This window comes from Notothenia coriiceps, unplaced genomic scaffold, assembly GCF_000735185.1.
Source record: "Notothenia coriiceps isolate Sejong01 unplaced genomic scaffold, NC01 NC01_scaffold00001919, whole genome shotgun sequence".
Classification (NCBI taxonomy): domain Eukaryota; kingdom Metazoa; phylum Chordata; class Actinopteri; order Perciformes; family Nototheniidae; genus Notothenia; species Notothenia coriiceps.
In genome coordinates, this window is record NW_011334620.1 from 33,230 (window position 1) to 56,912 (window position 23,683).

The following is a 23,683-nucleotide window of genomic DNA, read 5'->3' on the forward strand; positions in this document are numbered from 1 at the left end:
TCCTTTGCTTAAAAAACATTGGTCAGGATTCATCTCACGCACATAAACAGCAGGCCTGGTTGTGAGCAATATTATGAAACAGCTAAGATATACCAGAGTGATCTCTAACTCATTTCCAGTGTTGACTGCTCACACAGATGTAGGACACAAAACAGAGGAGTAACAGTAGTAACAACAAACTAGAAGGGTTCATTTAATTATTTTACAGACTTGCACTATAGCCATATCAACAGAAAATGTATTGTGTCAATCCTGAGGAAATGCTCACAACACTATGCTGATGTATAAAGTGTAAATTCACAGTTTTATTGAAGGAAAAGTGTAATTCCAGAAAAATATGCATGAATACATGAATACAGACTTATATTTTTTTATTATTTTTACGTTCACATTGTCACATTATATTCAGCTGTACTCTCTCTGCATGTCGTCACCAGGAAAACAAACACACAAATCAGTAAATGGCGGTCAGTGTGAACTTTCAAACATCCTCAGGACTTTACACATTGCTGCATCTTTCGCAGTTTCCCACAAGCTGTTCCCTCACAATGATTGTTTTCATTCCTTTAGATGTGTAATTGAACTAAATATTACCTTATTTTAATACATTTTACGAGAAATCCTGCACAGTTCTTGACCTGTCTGCTGTGTCCTCCTTTCCTTGCCTTCCAGATAAGTGCCGGCTTCCTGTGTTGCTGTGCCAGTCTTCCAGGCAAGCAGCCACAGGGTCCCAGACCACTCTGCCAATTAGACTGCACACACGCAACCACATGAAGCAGAGAGAGAGGCCTGGAAAGTAAAACATGATTGTTTTGTTCTTGATTTCTTCCACCAGCGTCACCTAAAAAGATTGTGTTACATTTGCATGCCATGTTATATTTGCATACACCCAATCACTCAACACAAAAAGATACACTATGGAGACTCAAAAGGTATGTCTGTCTCACTTCCCTGAGTAAATAGCTTATTTTGTGTCTATTTAGAGGGAGGCTTTCTGTGTGCTTAAAATCTGGATTCCATGTGTATTATTTTGTGTTATGGTTGGAGAAAATCCAACTTCTTATGCACATAGAAGATCAGAATCAATACAGAAACGGTGTTAATGACAGCCCTGTGGCTGTAGTGAACACAGACAGCAGACAGTGGCAGAACTAGATTCTGGATGGCAGTTATGGAAGCCTGCCAAAAAGTGGAGGATGTACTACACACAAGTTGCTAAAAGAAACTTGACTTAATATCAGGTTATCACACATTTATCATAGGATCTTAGTTGTGTGTAATGCTGATAAAGTGTCAAAGCACATGATATTAACACAGTAAACATTCACAGAAGCAGGGATCATTTCTCTCACGCACATATGCACACACATACTCATCTCCTGTACGCTAATGCAAGTAGTTAAGGCAATGTTACCACAGGGATTTACATGGTATGTATCTCCTATCTGTCAGTTTTTGTTTTTTGCACTAGCAGAGAACCAAAATGTCTCTTCAGGGTTATTGTCAGGGCTAAAAGGTGGCTGTCAGTCACTGCTGCTGTCAAAGAAAATTCCACTTCCATCACCTTTTCATGTCAGTTTCAAACATAACGTCAGTGAAAGCTATACTTGTCTTCATTCCTTGAAACGATCTTATCTTTGGCCTGGTTGTACCGAGGTGGCATCCTTTGTATTGCCACGTTCTCATAACGTAATTCATCCCATTGACCCCTCCAGATCTGGCCTATAAACGCCCACTTCTCCGACCCTCACCCCTCCTCCCACAGCAAACCTTGACTCATGCACCCCAGGGGCCACCCAATGTGAAAAGGCAGACACCCCACCCCCACATTTACTCGCCCATGACCCCCTAAGACCACAACAGGAACCACATTCTTTCCTTTGTGGCTGGTCTTTCATCCTTCTCCATGGCCGGGGCACCCGAAATAACCTGCAAGGAGTATTGTGTGGCAAAAAAACTGGCCTTTTGTTCGGGCCGTGCCACGACGAGATGATAAAGTAAACACACCACCCTCCATCCTCCTCACTTTCTTTCTGTGTCTCCACATGTCTCTGTCTGTTTGTGTTAATGCCCTTCAGTGTGGGAGTGACAGGTAAAGCTGACCTAATGCATATAGTTTAATCACGGAAATGCCCTGAAGAAATCATGATATGATGTGCTCATAGGTGCTTAAGGAGTAGTAAATCTTTATCCTGTGAACACAAGTTGAAACTGAGATAATTGTTTGCATTAAACACACCTAGTTTCATCGTTTTTCTTAGCAGTTTGCACATGGATATAGCATTCCCTTCAAGGAGGAGTGCTGCAACAGATGTTGTGCTTTAGGGATAATATAGGCTAACTCTGGTAGCGATTTAAAATGTCAGGCACAGTATATACAGCTGCCCCTCCTGTTGACCCAGAGGCAGCAGCAGCAGCAGTCAGGCAGAGTGAGACAGGATTTGACAAGACAGTTCGAGGTGTGGTGTGTTTATCTTTTAGTTAGGCTTCCTTCATTAAACACGTACTTCCAGCATTACAGATAACCCCTTGGAATTGTGGTAAACATCGCCCTGTTTGTGCACTGGGTATGCATGTATAAGGGCGTGCCCTTTAAAGTACCGGTATGTTTAAGGGAATACGCTGATTTGCTTCATGGCTGAGAGATTGATAAGGAGCTGAATACCGCTCTCACTTAAATGTGAAACAACAGTCTGGTTAGTTTAGTTTGCGGACCTTTTGGAAAGAAGGTGAAACAGCTGGTTCTGTCCAAAGACAACAAAGTCCATTCACCAGACCCTCTCTAAAACATGCCAATTTCCCATTTACAGGCATATTCTAGACATTGTTATGGATTTATATAATATTTGTGCTTCTAAAATAGGCCATTGGATCAGACATCCTTATTGTGTTTCCTATGATCAGGTTTTAGTTGGACTAACACAGTTTGCATGAGTCAAACAAGGTTCCTCTATCATGTGAGTTAGAAAGAGATCTCTGCATTTGTATTAAACACAACCAATAGTGGGGGAAAAAACAGGGGGGTGGGGGAGGCAGCCGGACAGATGGAAGGCAGAAACCTTACACCAATCTGTGGATGAGGGGGGAAGGACCTTTCTGACCTGTTTAAAGTTAAAATACTTCAATCAACTGTGTTTCAAAATGGTGTCTGTCAATCCCTACTGCATTTATCAAGAGAACAAATTTAGGATTTCCTTGATGAGATTTCTGATCGTCAAATGACAGTTTGAAATAAGCACTCTGCAGGGAAACTTCACAAAAGAAGAAAGAGTGCACTGTTTGTTTTGCATGTCAGCTCACTCCCTTTTTCACAAACCCACAATTTCCATGTAAGACAGCTGAGAGATTTCCCCTGACTGACACTCTCTGTTGGACAAACACCTTCAGTAATCCTGAGGGCTTTATGCCAGTAACAAGACGGTCTTCAGGTTATTCCAAGCAAAACATAGAGCGCAGTGTTTCGCAGCAGGCCTACAAGGAAAGTAAAAGTCATTTACAAAAATAAGCTGTGTCACAAGTCTGGAGTCCATCCAACAAGGATCATAGATAGAATGAAAAAAAACTCAGAAACCTTTTTTTTTGTAATACCTTGAAAAAGTACCATGTTTGTTTATCTGCAGATTTACTATGGTAACTTTTAAGCCAAGCACTAATCAATATTTCCATAATAACAATGGCTCAAGTGACTGTATTATGAAAAGTGTCGTTCTGACCCATATACATTTGACCCTGGCGTAACATTTTGCCAAAACTAAACGGGGCATTTTAGAGTCTTCCAGCTGATTGTTTTTGTTCAACTTCTTTTGTATAAGCCTCACTGCTCTCATCAACCTTGTTTTCAATTGCAGCAGGCTGATGTTTTTTAGCAAAAATGCTCTGATAAACTCACTTCACACTACATGCCAGTACAAAAAAGTAAACAGACAAAGTGAGATGGTGGACATAGTGAAGCATTTAGTAGTTTAAAAGACAAATATTTATCTAAGGAGTTGGTGGAGACCAAAAACATAGCTAAACGGAGAGAATATATTGGACTAAAATATATTAGGGTTACAAAAATATAATCTTTACTGAACGCTGATGGCGCTACTTTATGCTAACTCGCCCCATAACAACTTTGAAATGTGATATTACATCAATGCTTTGTTAACAGCCTGTTGTATAGATTAGAACAGGTATTAAGTGGCTTACGTTTATTAAGTAGTAAACTGATTGGGGACAAACAACACCACCATCCTGTGCTGTAGTTATTTTTGCTGCCTCTATCTATACATCAACCAATGTGCAGTTCTGACAGCTCACATCCTTACAGGATCACTTTACCTCAGCGTCTGTTTCAATGATTGGCGGCCCTCCAAAAACTGATGCACTGGAGGAATTATTCTGCCTCACGTCCTGAACATGTAATCATCTGAATAGGAGGAAGCTTTCAGTAAATATTTACATGTAGCTAAATTACACATATGTACAGATCAGAAAGCAGATAATCTGTACCGGTATACTCTGTTGTTGAACATCCAGAGGAGTCTTCCTTTATGCCATAATGGCTGCAGTTTTGTAACTAGTGAGGCCGTGGGGAGAGCAAAGCACAGACAGGCCATATGACACAGATCTGAAAACACTTAGTGGCCGGGTTTAGCAGCTGGAAACACCACTATAGCTTCCATGGTATGCACCAAGGGAAGATAAAATGGAGTGAATAAAATGAAAGAAAAGAAAGAAAATGGCTTTAAATGAAACCTCCTTTCTCTGCAGGGAGCCTCTGTGTCTGCCCAGGGCTGTAGATGGCTCCATATGGGCTTAGATTGGTGAATATGTTTACCATTATTCCCCCATGGAGGATATTGGAGAACAGGAAAGCAAAATCTGATAATCTCTACACGTCCACAAAGGTCAAGCAGAACGTCTGGGATTGTTGAGAGACAATTATGCCACATTTTAGGAGTGGACCACTTATGTTAAACCAACACAAGGTTCCCTTTGATGCTGAAAAAGCTTTGCTCTGCAGATTTTCTCAATCAACACTGAGGACGTCCTTTGTCCTGTCACTAAAGTTACAACGAAAGAAAGAAGAGAGGTTAGTGGGAAACAGAAAGAGGCAATAGTGAGTAATGCTGAAAAAAGAAACCCGAGCCTAAAGCTCATAAAGCTCCTTCCTCCTGCTCTCCTGACACCCAATCAATCTGTCCCTGACGCCTGTTCCCTGCACAGGTCCACCCACGGACACGGGCCTTTTCACATGGTACCATTTTGTTCTGTGCAGGTTATGTAACTTTCTCCTGTTTTAAACAGGGCCAATTTCATAAACTGTGATACGCTAACAACAACTTTCATTGTTAACAGTGTTCACATGTACAGTACATGACGTCAGTGTGGTTTTACTTCAGAGCGAATAACTAATATAGATAATTTACTAGACAGCCGTGTATTGCTGCTCCAATTTAGCTGTCATATCTTCAAAAGCAGTTCAGCTCATGATTATTGCTTGAGATTTATTATGATTTCATAAGTAAATGTTAACAGGCTTTCAAGCTTTGCAAAAATATCTCCCTTCTAATTGCTTGTAGCTTGTAGCTTGCTTTAGCTTCAGACACATGAGAAGAAGCAGCTTCACACATCGTGTTTAACTGTTAGCCATTAGCCTATGGTTTATAGGCTATTTCAAATCTTTTATGAATATTGGAAATTGAAATCCAGGTTTAAATGTGATGAGGATTATGAAATAGAGTATACATGTGCCTATTGTAGCCAATTCAATAAAATAATTTTTTCCTTCTCAAATTGTTTTGCTTGAATACCTACTGTATAGTCTTTGAAAACACCAACAAATGTAAACATACCCAGTTATTCACATGCAAAAAAGACAACATATTTTTTAAGTGTAATTTTGTGTAACAGAAAAAATTATCTTGTGATTTCCTTTCCTGTCAATCATCTCATGACCCCTTCAGAGTAATCTCGTGAGCTCTGATCAGCAATCTCTGTCCCGCTGTTCTTGTACAAGTTTACACTGATGTGTGTCATATAGCCTTCAAAGAAAGTCCTCTTGGTGTCGGTGTGTCTGGAACCAGCTTTTGTTTCCTGCATGTGTTTTTTGTCTCAGTGTCTGGCAGTGCTACCAGTAAACGAGCGGGTGACTTGCATCTCACGCCTCGTGCCAAGATATGTTTTTCCTGCTGACTATTTCTTCTCTCCTCCTCCACATTTATTTCTCCGGTCTGCCCATGTTTTCCTCTTTCATGTCTTTGTTTGTTTACATTCACAGTGGATGGAAATCACAGACTTCAGGAGGATGCAGCCAGGAACAAGGCCATTCTCTCCTTTTCTTCCCCTATTTTCCTTTACTGAAATGCAGGCGGTCGGGCCTGTTTGGGGTTTCCAAACTAGCGTCTGTGTTGGGGGTCTCTGGAGAGTAACGCTGCCATAATAGCCGGGTGGAGTGGGCTGTTAAGCGCAGGGGAGGGAAAATGAATAGCATGCTATGGGGCTTTCCAAACCCAAACTCCTTACAAGGCCTTTGTAGACTACAATGTGCAGAACACGTATTTACCCCAGCTTACAAACCATCCAGCCCGTGATGAAGCCCCAAGGCTGAAAAAGGTTTTGTGGCTTTCTCACACTCTCAAAAAAAAACGGTGGTTAAGCTTGTAACATTGTAAATCAAAAATCTTGACTGTTTGTGTTACATTACTGCACTCTTTGATTCAACTCTCCCTTATATTTCACAACTCATCCTCTCCCTGTTTCCTCATTTTCTCAAAGAGAGCAGTGTACTGAGAGTGTGCATATGTGCTTACAAATACATGGCGACATGATGGAGTGCCTGTGGTATGCATGGCACTGCCAGTGCATGTGCAATTGTGTATGTGTGTGCATGTGTGTGTGCCTCACTCTTCTTAGCAGCCTGTTGATTCTCTTGCAGAGAAGTCCTCCAAAGTACGGCTGTAAATCTTAGAGGCGAGGAAGTCGAGCTGTCGCTGGTGCTCAAATTGATCAGCTTCCCTCTGAGTGGACTTTGCTCCCTAACCTTGGGAAAGAACTGCCTCGTGCTTCAGAGAGGACAGTTCATCAACAGAGACCCCCCCATCTGCTCCCTCTTCGGACTTCCCTCCCATCCTTTTATCTCTCATGATAAGTGTTTGTCAAAGTAAGGTAAGGGCAATAAAAAGAGGCAAGGAGATGAGGAAACGTTCAAATCAGCGATAGCCTTGAGGTGCATCACCTGACTCACCAGTTGGGACGATACACAAACATTCAGTGACTCCTACTCAGACGACCGCATTGTTTGATGGCTGAAAGGCTTGCACAGACTGCACACAAACAGGGCGCACACTTGGAAAGCACAAACTATGCAAACATGGGAAGAGGCCTTTCTTTTTTGTCACAGACATGCAAACCTACAGGGAGGCTGAAATAACACCAGCCCGTCTTTTTATTTCCCAGACAGCGTTATTGTCCTCTCTGGTCTTTCTCATTTACTCATATCTCTATGATGGCACGGTGTACATTATAAAGGCATCCAGCATAGACACTTTATCGCTCTGCTTTTACACAATGGCCGACTTTGCGTGTATGCGTCATTGATACTAAGGTTGTCAGGGGAAGTGAAAACATCAGACAGTTGAGTCTTACAAAGAAAGTTAAAGACTACAGACGAATGAATGCATACATACAGTAAGCCGTGTCTCTTTGTCAGTTACAGGTGTAACCTTTCACTCTATCTGTAGAAGAAGACATTTAAAATACACCCTACATTGAAACCTTAAGGGCTTTGGTTGGTAGAGAAAAGTAAAATGGCACACAATGTACTACTTCTGCAGAGATAATGGCTACTGATGCTTTACCAAGGATGTTCTAAGCACTCTAATTTCCCCTCTTCCCAGCTGGATCAAACAGGACTATCTGTGCCCATCCTTGACGGAGACCCACACCAAAGCAACAACACTGGCTCACACAGATTAGTAATCTGTCCGTCCTCGGTGGGAACCTGAAACACTGAAATCAGCAGCATCACAAATATCTTCCCCCACAGGATTTGAGGGCAGTCCAAGATCCTGTTTGCTTGTCCTCCCCTCAGATTTTGGGAAACCAAATGAAAACATTCATCAAACCAAATCCATTCATCACGCAGAAACAGCTACCTAATGAGCACTTTGCTGAATAAAATATGGGAGTTGTTATAATTGTCTTACAGGAAAAAGGGATGGGTGGTTTAGATCAAAGAATGATGCAACATATATTTTAAGCTGCAGTATCAAGTCCAAATCAGTTTTGCATGACACATTTCACCAGTTCTCATACTCTCACCAAATATACAGTTAATGTTTTCTGGAAGGATTTACTAAAAACACCTATTTATGAGAAGAACTTTCAAGCTTGCTATGTACGGAAATAATAATTAAAGGGAAAAGAATCCAAGGCCTTTGGAGCACATTTAATCCCATTTAAACTTCTAGCTACTTTGCTACTAGCTGTGTTTATTCTAGGTTCAGTCATAAACCTACCAACCAGTTTATCCAGGGACCTAATTTGAAGTTAATTACCATTTTCATGTTCATTTGCTGTCTGCCCAGCAGCTAATGTCTGCGGTGATAACATCGGCGTCAGCTGCCGGCTCGTTTGTCGATGTTTACAGATGTGTGACCGCACTGTGTGCACCCACAGGACGGAACTGGAGTGGATAGGATGGACATCAGAGTCATTATTCTCACTCTGATTGTGTAATGTACACCACACACACATCTATAGAGCTGTAGTCCATTTAAAGTGTTTTTTGTGTGTGTGGTGCTGCATCTGATGAACCCACTTCTAAATAGCTGTTGTTTTGTTTGTAATGTTTGCTTTCATCTTTTCGTACACTGTATCATTATATGTTTTTACTGTGTTGTTTAATAATTTGATTAAGATTCCTGAAAGTCATTTATTTCAGTACTCCCCTGCCAGAAAAATAATGTACCAATGAGAACTTCAAAGGCAGGATTTTTAAAAATGCTGGCAAAAATAAACTTTTCTTTGACGGGTTTGGTTCACACATGGTCTATGCTGGTACATACTTCCTTCATTAAAACAACAGAGCCTTAGACTCTAGAATCCAAGAACCACAAAAGCTCTCTTCTTCCCCTGCCTACTAAATGACAACAAAGAAGGTCATCTGTTTGAAGTCTCTCTGAAGAAGATGGATAGTGTAAATGGTGTCTGAGACTAGGACCAGAGACAAGTTCATTCTGGGTTTAAGAGACAAACAACATCTGTGAGAGTAAAGCTTCAGGAAGCACATGTATGCAAAATATTTGCAACTGTAACTTTTACCCATCAGTTCTTTATAATCATAATCCCATTCCACCATTTCCACCCAATTGTGATTCATTTTAGATTTTGTAATTCACCTCAAATTAGAGTTCAAAGTCCGTCTAAGAACAGGTGCGGGTTGTACAGGTGAAAGGTCACATGGTTAAGTCTTAAAATGTGATAATAGCCAGGCGCCTGCCATGTCTTGAGTTTTATAATGACAACCACCATTTAGATTTTTTTGAATCCACTAAAACCAATAACAACCAATGTCCAAATAACAAACTAAATTATGTATGAACTTAAAATGGTTTGGCCTATTGAAAGCTAATTACTGTTTTGAGTTTAAATCTTCATGATTGATAGTATTTATTTGAATAAGCTTTCTGATAAGACCGTCAGCTAAGTGACATGTAATGTAATTATTGAACACCATGATCATGAAAACTGGTGTTTGTAATACACATTTAGCATATTACTTAAAATAAATAGAATTATCTTACACATGCATGCAAACAACTTGTGTTGAACAGAATGCCGTTGTCAAACTAGGGGTCACGTCACATCCATTATCACCCCAGGTGGTAGTTGCACCAATTCAGCCTCGATTAGCCATGACCAAGGCAAGACTCCTGCAAAGACAACCCCCCACCACCAGTTTTAAAACCAAGGTCAAAGGTAAGCAGGCCGGCTGCAGCTGTGAGGGCTGCTTTCTGAAACTGGCTCCTGAGCAGCGGCTGATTTCAGTTTGATTATTGCTTAAGTGTCCTGACTAAACCCTGCCTGGAGCTGAAAACAAACTAGAAATGTAAGTTTGTACAGAAGTGATAGAGATCTGTTTACTCTGCTTTTGTTTGATTAAAGGATTTTAAAAATACTCTTTGTTTATTGAACATTTATTGAAGGGGTTATTTGAGTTGCTGCAAACGAGGCTGTTGAGAGCCATTGTGTTTACTATTTGTTAACGGACAAACATGTCCCATAACAGCTCTGTTTTCTGTTTTCAATGAGGAAACATTCCTTATTTTCTGCAGATATTCACTAACTACATGCTTGATGTCCTGATCCATGAGCAGTAGCCGCTCTAAATTCGGACCACGAGAAAGGCAGCACTAGTCGACCCAGATGTGACTGCAGTGATGGATGCATGTGGACCAGCCGCTGCAACAACATGTCTATTTCAGTCTCCCATTGTTTGGCACTCAGTCATCACTGTGTATGTAACAAGTCAACAGGCAGTCTCCTGTGTGTGCTACCCTTTTGCCCACAAAAGAAAAAGGATTCATAGAAAAAAAAAAAGGGGGCATGTGTTTCCCCTCTCTCAGCACGTGTCCTTCCACCAAGTAAAACTGTCCCCCTCCCACTTTCCTCTCCCTCATTGTCTACAATACCCCCAGTTCACGTAAAGCACACAGAATGGTAAAAGTTTGACTGACATGGCACACATTTCCAAAATGGAATACATGCCTGGCAGCATGTGCAATGGCACTCCTTATTTATTGTAACAGTGTCAGTTGTTTGATTAACATTGGGTTTGAAAGAGTTGCTGTGAACACCGCAGAGCACATGAACACCAAACAATGTTGCCATCTGCTCCCCATAAACTGAGCAAGGTTTATCCGTTTGTTACAAAGTGGATTCAGGGTTTTTCCAGTGGATTTTATCTCAGTCAAGTCAACAACATGTACTGTTCGGATGACCATCACTATCTCACTCTCTGTTCCTCTAACTGACAGCTGCGAATAAATATTGCTCTCCCTTTCTGTGGAGACATTCTGCCTCCTAAGTCTGGTTATGAATTGAAAACTCAATCCACAAAATGAACATTTGTATATACATTTTTCACCTTGTAATCTTGAAGAGAACAATTATCCTAGCATCAATGATGACAGAAGAATCAGAAAATGAAAAGAAAGTCTTGAATTTCCCAAACCAAAAAATAATTTCGCAAAGCTTAACAAAGGCTTTGGCACACCTGTGGGTAAAGTAGGCCTATTCCTTAAATGATGTGGGAGGAGACATAGTAAATGACTAATCCATATTTCACGCTATTATATAAACATATTAACTTTAACTGTTATTGTTTTTTCAGCCTGTGAAGCCAATTGTAAAAGCCCTCATGAGATTTCAACTCATTCAGTGATTCTGCAGGAAAAACTTCTCATGAAATATGAGCTTTTTCCTCCATCACACAGGCAGCATAGTGGCTTTAACATATGTGACGTGCTTATGCAATGTCAGACTCAGGCTTGTACTACAGCGAATTCCAGGTACTCTGGGTGGCTGGCATAAGAAAAAACCAGTCATCACGGCGTGTCATGAAGATGTAAATCACACTGAAATGCAGAGGTGGAGGGCGGGTGCAGCATTCATGGGAACCATGGTGACAAAGTGTTGGGTTGCACCCTGTCACCTTTGAGTGGAGAAATAGTGGATGACATGTGACACTGCCGGCCACCTGTCTCACTACGATAGGTGTCTGCTAACACACCAACGTCCTAAGGAGCACACATGTAGAGCCAGATACACGCAGCTGTCCAACAGGAAGATTAAGTGGACAAAGATAAAGCACAAAGTGTTCCTTTGGTGAACCGGAGGATCAGTTCTCAATCCTGTTCGTCTCAATGGTCCTGAACAAACAAGTAGCGCCTTAATTCAGATGTATCCAACTCTCACTTGGTTTTTCAACCACTTCTCTTTTCTATCGTTTCCTGTTAACCATTATTCATGCATTTAAGTGCACAATTCTCCTTTTCGATTATTACACAGTACTTGTTTTTTCCCATTTGGTTATTGTAGACATTGGTCCTTCCTTGTTCACACAAACTACCTGATAACAGATAATGTATGAATACTCTCATTACCAGGCTTATTCTGATGATATGCATTTATGAAACAATGAGAATATCTTTGTAATATACTATGTTAGTTATTTACAATAAAAAACTAATGAGGTTGCTGTCATAAGCAGCAGCTGAGACGCAAATAGTGCAACGTATGCTAATCTTATGCAAGACAGATCCATATTTTGGATAAAAAGTGACCAATAGACATTAGCACTGACACAAAATGAACTGCATACATTTACCATGATCTTGCTTTTAAGAGTTATTATCTATTTTGGTACTGTTTTGTTTATGTACCCTTGTTTTCCTGCTCCTATTATACTCACGTACAGTATAAACTATGCCTTGTTTCCCCTGTTTGTCTGAAGTTGCTCTATTTTTGACCACCCATCTGTAGTACGTCAATTTTCCCGGAACAAAAAAAAAGCAACCCTTATCACAAATGACTAGTTCCTTCAGAAGAGGACAGGAGGAGGCTAAGAGGCCTAATTTGTATCAGCATTTCGTAAGAAGCATTCATTTGAAGTTAAGATGCAGGCATGATTCCCACAGAACTGGACATAAACACTAGATTGCGCCTTGAAAGGCTGGGAGAGGTGACGTCGTTATTCTAACCTCCTCTGATGTTCTCAAAGAGTAGTTCAAGTCATTTTACTGACAGCGTGAAACACAGTTTTCTTTGAAAACACAGTCAATGTTTTCTCACATGTAATCGAGGCAGTGCAGTCCAGGGCGCTGTAAATGTGTGTAATATGGCCTTTCCTGTCTCCCTCTCTCCAATGTCTACATTTGCCAGCCGCAACTACAATGCTCCCTATTTATAGCGCTTTTGCCTCAGATATTAACTCTCTCCCCCGCTTAGCCCGCTACTTCCTGTCAGAGAGGAAACGTGTGTGTGTGTGTTTGTGTGTGGTTCACTGACCTTTGGGTGAAGCGAGCAACCAGACTGCTTTTGATGGCAACAGGATTTTGTGTTTCCAGCCTTTTTGTGTCAAGTTGAGTGAGGTGTGAACAGATGTCACAGCCTGTTTTTGAGCGCTCTGTCCAGCTATTCATCCACTTATTTCCATCATCTAAAATAACCTATTGGGAATAAGAAAGGAATAAAAATGACAGCTAGGGCCAGGTGACAAGTTTTCTGCCCATACAAGCAATCTATTTCAGGGCTTTTGAATGAGTGTGTGTGCTGTACGTGTTTGGGTGTATGTTTGTGTAAGCCAACACTGCGGGGTTGAGATGTTGAAGTTCACCTTCCTCCAAGGCTATGTTCGAAGGAAAAGCAGCAACTGTCTGGAATATCCTGTTTTGGACGTAAACACTGTTGTGTAGCCAGGGCTGCTCCCCATGTTGGAAACACAATGTGTCCTATCACTTTATGTCAGCTATCAGCCTCCCTGGTGGCCAATAATAATGAACACATAATCCTTTAAAGACACAGAGCCTTTTTAGAAGCAGGTCTAATAAAAAGGTGGCAGGTGTTTTGGGATTGTTTCTCTAACTTGGACAGACATAAGAGAGACATGGTAGGAAATCCAATGGAGGAACACGCTTTTTCTGTCTGCCTGCCACGCATGTCCCGGGACATTTTCTCCTGACATCACCTCCTCTGGTCACCTCTGGGTTACAGGCAGGGGATATTCCATGTCTAGACTTCTTGCCATTTTGTTTGTGGCTGCTTCACAACATAAGGGCATTACACAGAGACTTATAAATGACTTCAGTAGCGACAGTAAAAATAAATGTGCTCCATAAACAAAAAGACATCAAAAATGAGAATGAAGTTTGAATGACTTCAGGAAATGGTTATGAAATGTGATGAAGGAGGTGAGCAGCCTATACAGCACTTTGATCAGTCAAAGTGAAATCTGTCTTCTCTTCTTGAATTGTTAAGCATTCATCAATGAGTATGAAGTTAAACCAGACGTACGAGTGCAGGTTGTACATTTATTTCATGTCCATTCTGTTAGAAGAAATGCCTTGTATTTGTGTTCCTTCTAAAACAGCTCATAAAAAACATTTACTTAGAAAAATATACATTGATATTAGAACTGAAAAGTTGAGATTCAGTGTTTAATTCAAATATACAATTTGCATATTAAAAACTACAATAAAAAAGCTCAGAAAAGGTGGCTTCGATTGAGGCTAGAGAACCCATAGAGCAAGCATCCAAAAGAAGGCACATCATTTTCCGAACTCCTCATAAAGCTTATTGAGCCGACATTCAGCAGAAAAAAACAGTTTCTCATGTGTGCATGAAAGACAGGGAGGAAAGTCGAGGGTAAGTCCACTAGAAGATACTTCTTCCTGTTGTTTACCCCTCCCTGTTTCACCCCATCCTTTCACGTCCACTTTCTCTGAAAAAACAATGAAACTCAAGCTAAATACAGGAGAGCCCAGCTACTGCTACAGTACTACCTATGGTTAGCTGACTTTGGAAAGGTCATCAGGTTGAAAGTAAGTGGGGGCCGGGTTTTTTTTTTTAAGACTAACCCTCACTCTCCTACTCCTGAGTTAAGCTGAATACCCAATAAAAAACAACTAAGGTCACTGCTTTTGATTCAAACAGTACGAATGTTCAAGGCAAACGTGTCATTAAAAAGGCCGCCGTTAACAACATACTTAATCCTTCATCATCTATATCGCTTTCCTTTCTCTTTCAAAGTCCACTCTTCCACTCTTTTCCTTACAACCCTTCTCAATATCCATCTCTTTGCACTTCATCAATGTCCAATAACTTTCTGAAACAGTCCAGACACGGCCTTTTAAAATCTCCTAAATGTTTAGTTTCTTTCAATCTGGTCAAGATCCAGCTCTCCCCCGAGCTGGAAAATGTCCCTCTGTGTCCCACAGTCACCCTTCCAGAGGGTGTGTTTGTCTCCCACCATGCCTTCAGGCGAGCCGGGCCGCGAGTCCATGCTACAAGCAGAATCGCTATCCAGCTCCTCGTAGGAAGAATCCTCATCATCTCCTGCCACTTCCTGCCGTGGATCCATTCCCAGCTCGGACACAGCGGTGAAGTCTGGTTGGCTGAAGGTGTCGAAGATGGGAGGGAGCAAGCTTGATTGGCAGCCGTCGGTGGCAGAAAATCCAGGGCAGCTCAGGCTCTGAAAGGTCTGAAGTTTCTGTATAGAGGAGACAAAGAGGGAACATAGATGTTGGTTTGTACACCTTAGCTCAGGGTCACATTCTGACTTCACTCCAATGAGGCTATAAAAGTCACAGGGTTTGTCAGGAGGGAATTGGAGCTCAGGGTTTTCCGGGATGTCAGTTTGAAATTAGGTTTCATTCGGGCAGCCAAAAGCTGGCGTTTCCTTTCATCTACGGCATGTGAACATGTAAACACGCACACGCACAAGCCACAGAAGAACATAGTTCTGCCTTCAGAAAAACACTCGAAACATGGAGATGATTTGCAAACCACAAAGGTATCCAGTTTCAAACTTTGCTCCAGGCTTAATTACTGGGAACCCAAACTTGGATAGAGGTTAGGATGTTTTGTTGTTGTAGACTCTGAGGGAGAGTGGAGGAGAATCTGTATACGTGAACAACAGCCTGTGTTTTTGCTTTCAACACTTGACCTCCTACAGATTTAATTTACTAAGAACTTGTCTTTCATGCTGTCTTTCCACCCCAAACTCCTCTCTGCAACAAAGAGAGGCAGCCGTGCAGCGAAGGGAAGGGGTTAATGATCTCTGGAGTGCCCCAGCAGCAGATGTTGGAGGCATGGAGGTGAATAGAGATGAGGTTTTTCTCTATAGAGCCTCAGCTTACATGACGGACACCTCTAATGTTCCCTAGTGTGTTTGGACATTGCTTTTCCTGTTTCAATGAGCTGGGATACTCCCATTCTTAAGTCTCATTTTAGTGGACTCACTTTTTTCCCTGCCATGATTTAGCACGGTCCAGATGAAAACTATAATGCATAATTTTGGCTGTCCGAGTTAAGAGCTGGCTCGCTTTTGCAGGATTAACTTCACAAGTTAGCTGCTCGGACGCAGGATACAGCATCTGCAAACGCTTGAGGTGTTCATGAGAGGAGTAGGAAGGAGGCTGTAGTTACCCCAGTGGAGTAGAAAAGGGGATTTCTGAGCAGTCTCTCTCTCCGTTCAACCCCCAGCATTACCCCACTACTAATTATCACAGCAGAGGAGGGGACGAGAGGAAGGGAGACAGAAGGGGGAGAGGCAGCTTCTCTTCATATGCTTTCTATAAAATCTACGAGCATGAATGGGATTTGGGTGGGTGTGGTGGAAAGTTGGGGGAGCAGGGTTAGATGTCTGTGTACCCAGCTTTGCCTGTGTGTTTTTTCTTCTTTTCACTTGAGCATACCCCCACCCAGATGGATCTCACACACACACACACACACACACACACACACACACACACACACACACACACACACACACACACACACACACACACACACACACACACACACACACACACACACACACACATATATTTGCACTTTTTGGTTATCAAAAGTATCAATAATTATTATTTATGGCTGCACTAGCATTCATTCTCACTATAGTATCATATGGCGATAATTTGCTAGAATTTGTTCAAATGTTTGAAAAGCTGATCATCATTAAATGCTTTATTTTCTCAGTCTAAAACTCAGGATATTTAATTTATTATGATATAAATCAGAGACATCTCCACATTTGGGAGGCATGGAATTTTTCTGCCATTATTGCATGAAAAAATAAATATTCCGATTATTTATTTATCTCAATAGTTGGCGTGTATTTTTCTGAAGATCGGCTAATCATTGCAGCTATTAGTAGTATTAAGTAACATACTCCAGAACACTGGATTATACCTTTTCCTAGACCAAAAGCGTCTTTGTTCAAACCCCTCTCTCTTTCTAAACTTATTTCAAAACCAACAACACTTGCTTTTAATGCAAGCTATTGTTAATTTTCAAGTCTCAAACACAAACGATTCTGTGAAAAGATCTGGTATGTTATAATAAAAATCTTAAGGCTTATAACTCCATTCTATAATGTATTCGATTATTGTGTAACAGGGAGTCTTTTTCTTCCACGTTCTAATTATTAAAAGTCATTCAATACAACCCTGTGTAATAACTGTTAGTTTGGTAGACATTATCTATTATTCCAAACCACAATCAACATAACCAGAATTTCCACTGTAACGACATTATCTTCAACATGGGGATTCAAAGGCAGCTGCTGGGAGAGAAGCAGAAGCCAAGAGGTTACGCAAATATCCTCCTGATAATTAGGCCAAACAACAAACAACACCCTGCAAAGCTCTCTGGCAATGGACCTGCTGTGAACTTCAAACACACACAAAGAAGCACAATACACAAAGGCATGTACACACACAAGGAAGAAGTTTACTACATGGTTAATTTGCAGGTTTAAAATACGAGTAGATTTCTTTGGATAAGCTCAGTACTGAAATTAGGTCAGATAAAAAACACCCATCCATAAAGGTCTCTGAGGCAAACAGACCTCTAACAGGCAAACATTTATAAAACAAAGGAGATGGCAAATGTGCAAGCAAAGACAGGAGGACTTAACTCATTCCTGCTCTGGTTTCTGTATATGATTAGTTTTCACAGTACCGCAGAGAGAATGCATGGTGGCAGATGTAAGGTGCAAATTCCAACAGGTAAGAAGAAAAATGAAAAAGCATGATACATAAGTGAGATCAAAGAGCAGATGTGACGCCACGCTGCAGTTTGGTGATGCTTTAGAGAGCACCTTTGGGACAAGTCATAACATGTCTATAAAAAAAATGACGAGTGCCGCGCCACAAGAGCTCGACGCTCAGCTATGATCACCATGTCTGCCATCCCAGGAATGAGAGAGATGAAGAGAGGAGGGGAAGAGCTCGAACCGGGGCCAGCGAGAGGATATTAATAGAGAGGAGTTTGAACTGTCAGCTTCCCTGATAAAATAATACCTGCTTTCTTCACACTCCCATTCCTCTCCTGAATGCACAAGCAACTGCACGCACACATTTACCATCTAAACAGCTCTACTGCCAACGAAGCAAAGCCTGTTTTTTTATTTTTAAATGTATGCCTGTTTTCATTTGTACTGGCAGTGGGGCTAGAAAGATGACACACAGGCCGTTTCCTCAAAAGCATACTCTGAGCTGAGTAAACAAACATTCAGCGAAGTGACGTACAATCAAGAGATAACATTTCCCATCTGACGGTTTGCTACACCCAAGTATGAAGAGGGTAAAACAATAAGGAGCTGAGGAGAAATGTCAGTCGGGGATAAAAATGTGGCAGTGGACAAAGTAGTGAACTGATATTCACGGCCGACAAGGAGGACATTCAAGGAATGCAGGGGTTGGTTTCACGGAAATCCCATCGGTAGTCGAGCTATAGCTTATTAGCATGTCATACATCCCCAGAATTCACACCCGCCTTCATTGACGTGGTGGAGGGATCTAAAGGCCATATTAAACCATGTTCCACTGACACCACACCCGAGGGGCTTGTCATATGTTGACCCGCACAATCCTTAACCCCCTGAACCCCCAGCAGAATTAGCAACCACCCTCTGCATTTGGATTCTCTAACACATGATACAAATAAACACATCTGTACAGGGGAGAGAAGACCTTCCTTTGGGTGCAGAGACACAGTTTGTTGGGACAAAGATGCCCACAGTAATTGAGCTTTCTTCACAAGGACTGTATTACTCATCCTCAAACCTATTAAATGGAGTTAGTATGATGGCTAGTGTGCGTTGGTGTGAGAAGAAGTAATAAATCTTAATAAATACCCGAAAGGCAGGGCAGAGTGAGATGTGGGAGTGTTGTGATGAAAAAGACAGGTATACAAAAGGTGTGCGGCATATAGCCAGCAGTGAACTATAAAGATTGTCACTTAAATCACACAGATCCACGGCGGTCCGTTCAAATATTGAGTTTGCCCGAAAGCAGCTGAAGAAAAAAGTGGTGGTACTGTGTGATGGCAGTTCTGACATATTTTTCAGTGGCTTCAAATCCCTTCCTCAAAATCACGTAAAGGATCATACTTCAATAAAGGGCGGTAAGATCAGATCTGTTTCCTGATAGCATACAGATACAGAACCGGTTGTAACCAGCTAGGCATTTCCACATTATCACCTTCTTTTCCAGACAATGTGCCAGCTGCGAGAGCTTCCCCTTGGCTCTCAGCAAGAACACTTTTAACTTGGGACAACTACGATAAACTTAAAATAGGTGATTTAATTGACATGTCATATAACAAGTTAAGCTTCCTAATCACACTTAAAGCCAGACTTTAACCTCGGCCGATGAGATAATATCATGTTAAGCCTGAGTAGCGCAGAAAGAGGAAGAGGTGACAGAGTTGATGTGTCCTAAATCAACCTGTATGTGCTGTGTTGCTATCCTCACACCAGGCATGCAAGACAATGTTGCACAAGTAAACATTCACAGGAGATTCTGAATTGATAAACTCTAACCTGCACAACCTGACTCCTTTCAGCAGTGCTGAGTGCATGCAATCACTCAATCTGAGGTGAGAAACAATGGCACCACCTGTTAACTGCTCAGAACAGTGACCACGTATACAGACATCTGCAGAGGAATGCTCCTGCATTCAAGCAGTGCAGCAACCTGAGGTAACGTACAACTGACTCCATGTGTGCGTTTGTGTATCAGTGCATATGTGTGTGATCATCATGATTTTCCCCTCTTAGCAGCTGGCGTGACTGGAGGAAACATGCTCGCTAGGCTCCATTACTAAAGCCATGTTGATCCAACCCTGGCTGGGTCCTGAGGGTGACTGGCTGGGAACACAAATCTTTGGGAAGAGGAAGGGAGGGGAAGGGGCATACATTGATGGTACTGTCTAATAAGAGAACAGGAAAGGGACCATATTTCCGTGAGAGTGGGACGGAAGATTCTAGTGTGTCATATGCATGCTACGTGCAGGGAAGCAGGAATAAACGGGAGTCAGGGAACAATTCGGCTTTGATATCAGGGCCTGCTGTTTTTGCTCTAGCTTCGTTGCAGAATATCAAGATCATTCGAATGAATAATGAAGCAGGATGTGAAAAATCAACATATCTGGTCTTTGTAAAAGAACCAAAGCAGTGCCAAGCATCAGAACATTACATGTCATTAAAGTACATCTACAATTTCTATTTTGGGTTGGTCCTTTCTGTTCCACTGCATCTGCTGAACCCTACAAAAAACTAACACGCTCTTGTTCTGGGGAAAAGCAGCATCCAAATGAACTGTGAGGGGTCCAACCATCGGACGGACTGTTTACCCAACAGAATAAATGAAATGATAAACCGGAGCCGGGCTTGCTAGAGCGTGGTGCTAGGCAGCGTGACCGAACAAGAGGAATGCTTCTTTCTTTCGTGAGCAACACTCCCTGAGCTGGAGTGAGGGAGGCCTGAGATCAGTTAGCCCTGAAGCCTCGGACCGTCGACCCAGAAAACTTAATTCAGCCTAATTTAATCCAGTCCCCGATCAGACTCAGAGAGAGACAGGCCCGGTTATGTTTGAGGATCCCATGAGCTTCCCCTTGGTCTCAGAACAAGAAAGTGATTGTGTGGTAAATAAGTTTGGTCCAGGGTTTCACTGAATGGAATTGAAGAAACTTCGCAGAATCAAAGCAAGATTACGAATAAGCTGATGGTGATTTATGTTCAAATCAGTCAATGAAAGTAATACTGAGCTATGTGAAATTAGTCACTCTATAATACCACGCATTTCATTGATTGTGAATGTGAGTGTCTCTCTGTGCGTGTCAGGAACAAAATGAAAGCTAACCTGAGTCATCTTTGCCAGGTCCAGGGAGGGACGCTGCTCCTGGGCATCTTCCGGCCGCCTGCGCTTCATACCGATTTTTTTGTCGTTCAGCACGCAGGGGTGGGACTTGCTCCGAGACAGACCCCCCGATCCCCTCGCTTTCAGGCCGGCTCGCCTCCCCAATTCTGGAGTAGAGTCTGGAGAGCTGGCCTCCTCCCTCTGCAGCTCTGGGAGGCTGATCTGCTCGTGGGAGAGGGACAGGGGCCTGAGGAAGTGGTGATGATGCGAGGGAGGAGAGGTAGGGGAGACTGGAGAGGCGGTGAATTGAGGGTGGGGAGGCAGTCGCTGGTTGAAGAACGGCAGGTCCAGGGCTCCCTCTATGGGGATGCTGGAACGTGAGGGCAAACTGAAGCTGGAGCTACGCTGCATGGCAGGAAAATGTCCTCCAGAGAAACCTCCTCCTCCTCCTCCTCCTCCTCGCACACTCCCTCCACTGTGGCACCTTCGTTTCTCCACCGTCGTCCACACTCGGGAGCCTTGAGGCCTCCAAGATGAGCGGCACCCGCTGAATTCATCGGAGAAAGACAGGGAGCGGCACTGACGTTTGCTCGGGGGTGCCGTGGGAGCTTGGCTGGTAGCTGTAGAGGTGTGGGGGACAGTGGTGGGTGTGGAGTGGGGGGAGAGGGGGCCGGTCATGCCAGCGTCGCCGAGGCTGAGATCTCTTATCAGCGTGGAGATTGCCGTGGCGCTGCCTGGCGAGTTGGCCCAGTGCCAGCCTCCCGGCTCCGGCATCACATCCCACAGCCTCTCCAGACCGGCACCAGGCTGGCAGGGGGCTCTCTGCTGGACCCCACAGCTCTGACCCAGGTCCAGCCACCTGTCTGCCTCTGCAAAATCCAAAGAAATACAAACTCACTCTCATGACCTCCAAATCAGCCATTTTATATTCCTCTACATGCAACTGCAGCATAAAAAACTAGTTAAAAGAAAGGCAACAATGTCTCAAAGGAACTTATAATATGTAACCACACAGACTCAAACAAACAGGGACAAGTTTAAGGTCACAGGAGATGTAAGGATAAACTGGAGATTATTGTCTGGTGACTGAAGTAGGGGAGAAACTGAACATACATTATTATTATTATTATGAAGGGCGGTTTCACAGCACTAAGTACAGAACTCCACACGAAATCATGAGCTTTGATGTATAAAATTGTTTTTGAAATGTGTCATCAATCTCTCTCCACATGATCAATGACAGATGAACGAATTAACAATGCAGCTGCAGAGTTTTACTGAAAATGTCATTCAGTTCTCAATGCATTTCAAAGACATCGGGTTGTTTTGTATGAATATTATGGAGCTCTATTGCACATTATGGTACGTCTATGGCTTAGTTGCTGACAGCATGACTCAACAAGATCACTATGTGTGATTATTTTTCACATTAACAGCTGGATGATATAAAAGAGGAAACATCAGCTGTAAATCGTAATGGCGCCTTACTCTAGTCATTAACATCAAGATTCTGTGTCCATTTATTTTATAGTTACGGACAAAAAACTGAAATCCTAGATCCTGAAAGAATTGCCACTGTTCCTCAGTCGGTCCACCAAATGTTATAGCCGCTGTTTTTGAGTTATTGAGCAAACAAACAAGCAACATTCAATCTGCTGACTATCTTGAACCTGGACCTGCAAGACTGTTGATTACAAAAACATGAACTTCATATTACAATGAGAAATCAGCAAGTGAAATAGTTGGCACGCTCTTCCACAAGTCAATTGGTCAGCAGGATGTGCTTTGGAAAGCTGTGTGTCTTGCCAGCTGTCTCCCTGTCTGTACAATAGAGTCTATCACACATTTTTGGGAGATAATACACCTACAGCAAAGTGCCCAAGTTGCTTGAAATACTAAGCCAAGTGGTAAAGTCGTGAATCTGTTGAAGCTTTTGGCAAAAAGGGCCCTTTGCTGATCCAAAACCCCGTCCTCTTGGATGCCTTTCTCTAATTTTGGCATGCTGTCTCACAGACTGGTGCACGGAAATCATTGTTTTGAGCGGACAAACAATGTACGGGGGCTACAGTGACGACCTGACAGGAATGTTAGGAAAACAACTTGACAAAGGGAGAAAGGGATGAACTTCAAAAGGCCACCCTTTGAGAGCTAGAGACAAAGTGCTGGTTGAAATAACAAGACATGTGAGACAATGTTAACGTCAACATTAACAGTGGAAACAGCATGCCACGCTCCTTGCTGTGACGTCACCACACCCCCTTCTTCCCCAAAAAAAGAAAGGGAGGATGGTGATTGATAGCGGGTGCTTGAATTTACAGTAGCATGTCCTTCAACACAGGGGGCAATTACTGTAACACTAAGGGGGGAGGGAAATTGTTGACATTGGCAAAAAGCATATTCAATTACAGTTTACTCCCATGAGAGTGGTGTGCAACGTAGTGTGGAGGCAGGTGCACCCTGATCATGAGAGGGGGACGAGTGACTGCCAGAGAAAGTAAGAAGTGAAAGACAGTGGATAAAAAATGAGACATGTATAGTGGGGGGTCCCTTTCTTACTTCAATTTATTAAAAGATTTGAAGAACAGTCTAGCAGGCTATTGCATTTGTGAAACAACGTTTTGACAAATGACCCCAACTGAACAGTGATTACGGCAGAGGAAACAAAGATAGGATTTCAATTATATATATTTAAGTGTCATTGATATTAAACTCTTTTAAGAGTGACCTGACCAAGAGGGCAGCATGACATTTTTTACAATAATAGCAAACAA

The 23,683-nt window shown here is 42.3% G+C and overlaps 1 protein-coding gene across 1 annotated transcript; it reads right to left on the bottom strand.

Annotated features, from left to right (window-relative positions):
- Positions 1-14,064: 14,064 nt before the first annotated feature.
- LOC104964304 (protein FAM53B-like) lies at positions 14,065-21,802 on the bottom strand. Its single transcript, XM_010793053.1, has 2 exons — positions 20,916-21,802; positions 14,065-15,256 (listed from the first exon to the last, which is right to left on the bottom strand). Exons 1-2 carry the CDS (start codon positions 21,684-21,686, stop codon positions 14,915-14,917), a joined length of 1,113 nt encoding a protein of 370 aa, XP_010791355.1. The 5' UTR covers positions 21,687-21,802; the 3' UTR covers positions 14,065-14,914.
- Positions 21,803-23,683: the final 1,881 nt, after the last annotated feature.

What these genes read in the sequence shown, in the direction of transcription:
- LOC104964304 (XM_010793053.1), bottom strand. Translation starts at nt 21,686, where the DNA reads ATGCCGGAGCCGGGAGGCTGGCACTGGGCCAACTCGCCAGGCAGCGCC. An exon ending in ACCTGGCAAAGATGACTCAG is followed by an intron (nt 15,257 to 20,915) that starts GTTAGCTTTCAT and finishes TCCTCTATACAG; the next exon opens with AAACTTCAGACCTTTCAGAG.